At 61.5% G+C, this 4,053-nt stretch overlaps 1 protein-coding gene across 1 annotated transcript; it reads right to left on the reverse strand.

The window, feature by feature from the left end:
* Positions 1-123: 123 nt before the first annotated feature.
* LOC128815009 (proteinase-activated receptor 3-like) lies at positions 124-2,321 on the reverse strand. The gene is made up of 2 exons (XM_053991383.1): positions 2,114-2,321; positions 124-1,228 (listed from the first exon to the last, which is right to left on the reverse strand). Exons 1-2 carry the CDS (start codon positions 2,208-2,210, stop codon positions 165-167), a joined length of 1,161 nt encoding a protein of 386 aa, XP_053847358.1. The 5' UTR covers positions 2,211-2,321; the 3' UTR covers positions 124-164.
* Positions 2,322-4,053: the final 1,732 nt, after the last annotated feature.

The following is a 4,053-nucleotide window of genomic DNA, read 5'->3' on the forward strand; positions in this document are numbered from 1 at the left end:
AGGTGGGGAGATCAGGGTGCCAGGCACCCACCTGAGGGTCCCGTGGAATTGGGCAGTGCTGGTGTCATCAGGGGAGCAAAACTGAGGCAAAATCCTTGTGAACCTCAGATCCAGGTGGGATTTTTTTTCCCAAGTCTATTGCCAGCCCTTCGTGTGGGCACGCTTCAGGCTCCCCCATCCCCGGGGCAAGGGGACACATCTTGGCAGCCCTGGCTCTGCCCACTGGACCTCAGGGGCAGGGCTGTTTTCTCTGTGGACCTCCCCGACGAGATCTCGAGCCCCCGCAGGCAGCGGCCTCCCGCATCCCGGACCCAGCCCCGAAAATCCCGGGAGATGTAGAAGTAGATGAAGGGATCAAAGCAGTTGTTGCAGGCGCTGAGCACCAGGGCCAGGGCGTAGGAGATGTAGGTGCCGTTGTTGCACCCCGTGGGCTCCAGCAGGTAGTGGATGAAGAGCATCACGTTGCTGGGCGTGAAGCAGAGGATGAAGACCACGAGGACCAGGGCCAGGACACGCACCACCTGCCCGTAGCTGCCTCCCTTGGCCAGCAGCCGCGCCAGGATGCAGCTGTAGGAGATGGTCATGAGCACGAAGGGCAGGCCGAAGCCCAGCCCCACCAGGGACAGGAAATAGTAGCCAAAGAACCTTTGGGTTTCCTTTTCTAGCACGTCGTGGCACGTCGTGATGTTCAGGCTGGGGATTTGGTGTGTGTGGGAGCGCAAAAGCAGAGGGCTCACGCCCAGCCCCACCAGCAGCCAGATGCCCACACAGATGCCCACTTTGCCTCTCGTCCAGCTGGAGCCCTTCCACAGGAACGGGTGTGCCACAGAGATGTAGCGCTCCAGGCCGATGCAGGTGAGGAAGAGGATGGAGCTGTACATGTTCCCGTAGAAGAAGGCCACCATGGTGCGGCACAGGTAGTCCCCAAAGGGCCAGTGATTGCCCAGGAGGTGGTAGGAGATCTTGAAGGGCAGCAGGAGGACAAAGAGCAGGTCAGCCCCGGCCAGGTTGAGCAGGAAGATGCTGGAGCATCTCCTGAAGTTGGTGGCCAGGACCCAGCAGGCCAGAGCGTTGGCTGGCAGCCCCACCAGCACGACCACGGAGTAGAGGGCAGGCAGGAGGCGGGTGCTGAGGGTGCTGTTGAGAAAATCTTCCTCGGAGGCCTGGGAGCACATGTTCTTCTCCTGGGGAGTGAGGGGGAGCAGGGCTCGCCCTTTCTTGTTGGTCACTGCGGGGACACAAGGGGACACAAGGTATTGGGCTCAGCCGAGGGCAGGAGCTGTCACCCCTCCCTGCAGAGTGACCACAGGAGGTGGCATCTCCCTGTCCCACAGCAGGGGAGCCCCCAACACCCTGCTGCCCTCCCCCTGCAGAGCTGTGCCCCATCCTGTGCCAGCCACCAGCGCAGCGGTGCCAGCCCAGCTGCGTGCCCTGCTCTGAGCCCGGACGGGCTCTGCTGCCACATCCCTGGTGCTGCTGATGTCCCTTGTCCTACCCAGCCCGGCACAACGGGATCAGGAGGACAGCACGGGGTCGGGATAGTCCCAGCCATGTCCCCAGCTCAGCTCCCCACCACAGACAGAGACATCTCCTCATCTTCCTGTGGTCAGGGGTTTTTCATTGTGTGCAAAGAACTAAATTGAAGAACAGGAAGGCGCCAGGACACCATAGAAACAACCGAGGATCAAATCCCTTTTCTGGCTTGCTCAAAAAAAAAAAAAAAAAAAAAAAAAACAGACAGGATGTGCACATCACCCCCAGCTGCAGAATTTCTATCCTGATGGTCCCCAGAACACCCTACCCTGGGGGGCTTTGGTTACATCCAACACATCTCCCACAACCTCCGCCCCCTCTCTGCATCCAGAGGATGGAAAATTCAGGTTATGAGAGCAGTAATCTGAATTTTGCTGCCAAAAGGCAAAATGCTGGCTGGGATTCAGGTCTTCACTCAGATTCTCAATGTGGACACTGAGGGAGGGCAGCAGAGCAGGGCCCCAAACTCTCCCCATGTCACCTAGCCATCGCCTCCAAGCATCACAGGACGTGATGTTGGGGTGGCCAGTGAGGTGTCCCTGCCCTACCCCATCACCCCCAGACCCACCAGGGCACTTACCTGAGGAGGGCTGGGCGGCAGAGACAAGCCAGGCACAGCTGAGCAGGAGGGTGACACAGGCAGCAGCAGAAGCAGGTGACAGCACCTGCCAGGACATCTCTGCGGAGTGGCCGCTGTGCCAGCCGGGTCTGCACAAATGGCACAGGGCTGGTGACACGGCAGGGCTGTCACCCGTCCCTTTCCCTGCTGACACCCCCCTTTGTCGGCACCACGTCACACCGGCGTCCTGCCCACATCCCTGCGGTGTGGCAGCCAGACTGAGGCGTGGGGTCACTGCCAGATGTCACCAGCACGAGCATCTGGGGCACACCATCGGAGGGGGGGAAATCTCCAGCTGCCGTCACGCAGCCGCACGCCGTGGGGAGGAGGAAGTGGGCAAGAGGCAGCTGGAGGCAGACACGAGAGCCACAGCCACAGCCACAGGGAAGATGGAGCTGTTTGTGCCCAGTGCGTGGGACAGGAAGGTGGCAGCGGGTTCCTGGTGACTGTGGCCCTGTCCCACTGCTGCACTCCAGGGCACTGGGCATCCTGCCTGCCCAGCCCTGCCAGGGCCAGACATCCCCAGGATCCATCAGTGGGGTCAGGCTGACCCCTGGTGTCACAGCTTGATGTAGATGGGGCCACCCTGCATTGTTCCCTTCTTGTCACCAAAGTGGGTGGCTGGGTGACCTCTGGTCCCTTTTTCCAGCTAAGGGAAATTACAGAGCTAGTGACACATCCCCAGCCCAGCCTTGTGCATCATCACACCCCAGAGGGGCCAGGACACGTGCAGCCAAACCCAGAAATGTCATGGGAAGAGAAAGAAGGGGACAAAGGGGACAGTGGGGGAGCCACAAGTTGTGCAGAGAGAAATCCAGACAGAAAGAGAAGTGAGACATGAAGGGGATGGGAAAGCATTGGGAGGGGACAGACAGGGACTGGTTGGGGGCCCCTCATGATTCCAGGTGGCCCCACTGAATGTCACTGCTCAGCTCTGTGTCCATGTCCCCATGGCAGGGTCCTGCCAAGCCAGGGCCTCTGTGACCTCCATGTGATGTGGGACCCCACACGTCCCTGTGCCGGGGGCTGTCCCCTCAATGTCCTACATGTCCCTGCATCCCAGGACCAGTCCCCCAGCACCCCACGTGTCACCACATCCTGGGACCAGTGTCCTGTGTGTCCTCATGCACAAGGACTTGGTCTCCAGTGATCCCAGTGCTGTGTGCCCCAGCACTCCCCATGTCCCCATGTCCCCTTGCCCAAGGACAGTGCTCCCCATCACCCCATGTCCCTGTGATCCTGGGCCCACACATGCCCATCTCTCATATCCCTGTGTTCCCATGTAGGTCCCTGTCCTCCTGTCTCCTTGCATCCACGTGTCCCCATGTCCCTGTGTCACATATCCCTGTGTCCCCATGTTCCTGTCTTCTCATGTCCTCATGTCTGCATGTCCCTGCCTCTCACATTCCTGTGTTCACACGTCCCTGTCTCCCCACCTACACGTCCCCATGTCCCTGTGTCACATATCCCTGTCACATGTCCCTGTCTTCTCACGTCCCCACGTTCCCATGTCCCTCCCCCTCATAGCCCTGTGTTCCCATGTCCCTGTCTCCCCGTGTCCCCATGTCCCCTGTCCCCCTGTCCCTGTGTCGCATCGCCCCGCCCACGTGCAGCTCCGACCACCAGGGGGCGCTGCAGCCCCCGAGGGGCGGGGCTTGCTGGGCGCGATGGGCGGGGCTCTTCGCCTACGTTGCAAAAGGGGCGTGTCCGGAGGCGGGGCCGTTTGGGGCGCGGTCGGGGGCGTGTCCGTCCGGGAGTGGTGGGCGGGGCCTGGTGGGCAGGGCTCGCCTTGGGGCGGAGCCTGTGAGGGGCGGGGTGTGTGATGGGGCGGATTCTGTGGGGGCGGGGCCTGTGCGGGGCGGGGCCCGTGGGGGCGGGGCGAGGCCGGCCCGGCAGTTCCG

Source organism: Vidua macroura, chromosome 15 (genome assembly GCF_024509145.1).
Source record: "Vidua macroura isolate BioBank_ID:100142 chromosome 15, ASM2450914v1, whole genome shotgun sequence".
NCBI lineage: Eukaryota > Metazoa > Chordata > Aves > Passeriformes > Viduidae > Vidua > Vidua macroura.

What these genes read in the sequence shown, in the direction of transcription:
- LOC128815009 (XM_053991383.1), bottom strand. Translation starts at nt 2,210, where the DNA reads ATGTCCTGGCAGGTGCTGTCACCTGCTTCTGCTGCTGCCTGTGTCACC. An exon ending in TGCCGCCCAGCCCTCCTCAG is followed by an intron (nt 1,229 to 2,113) that starts GTAAGTGCCCTG and finishes GTGTCCCCGCAG; the next exon opens with TGACCAACAAGAAAGGGCGA.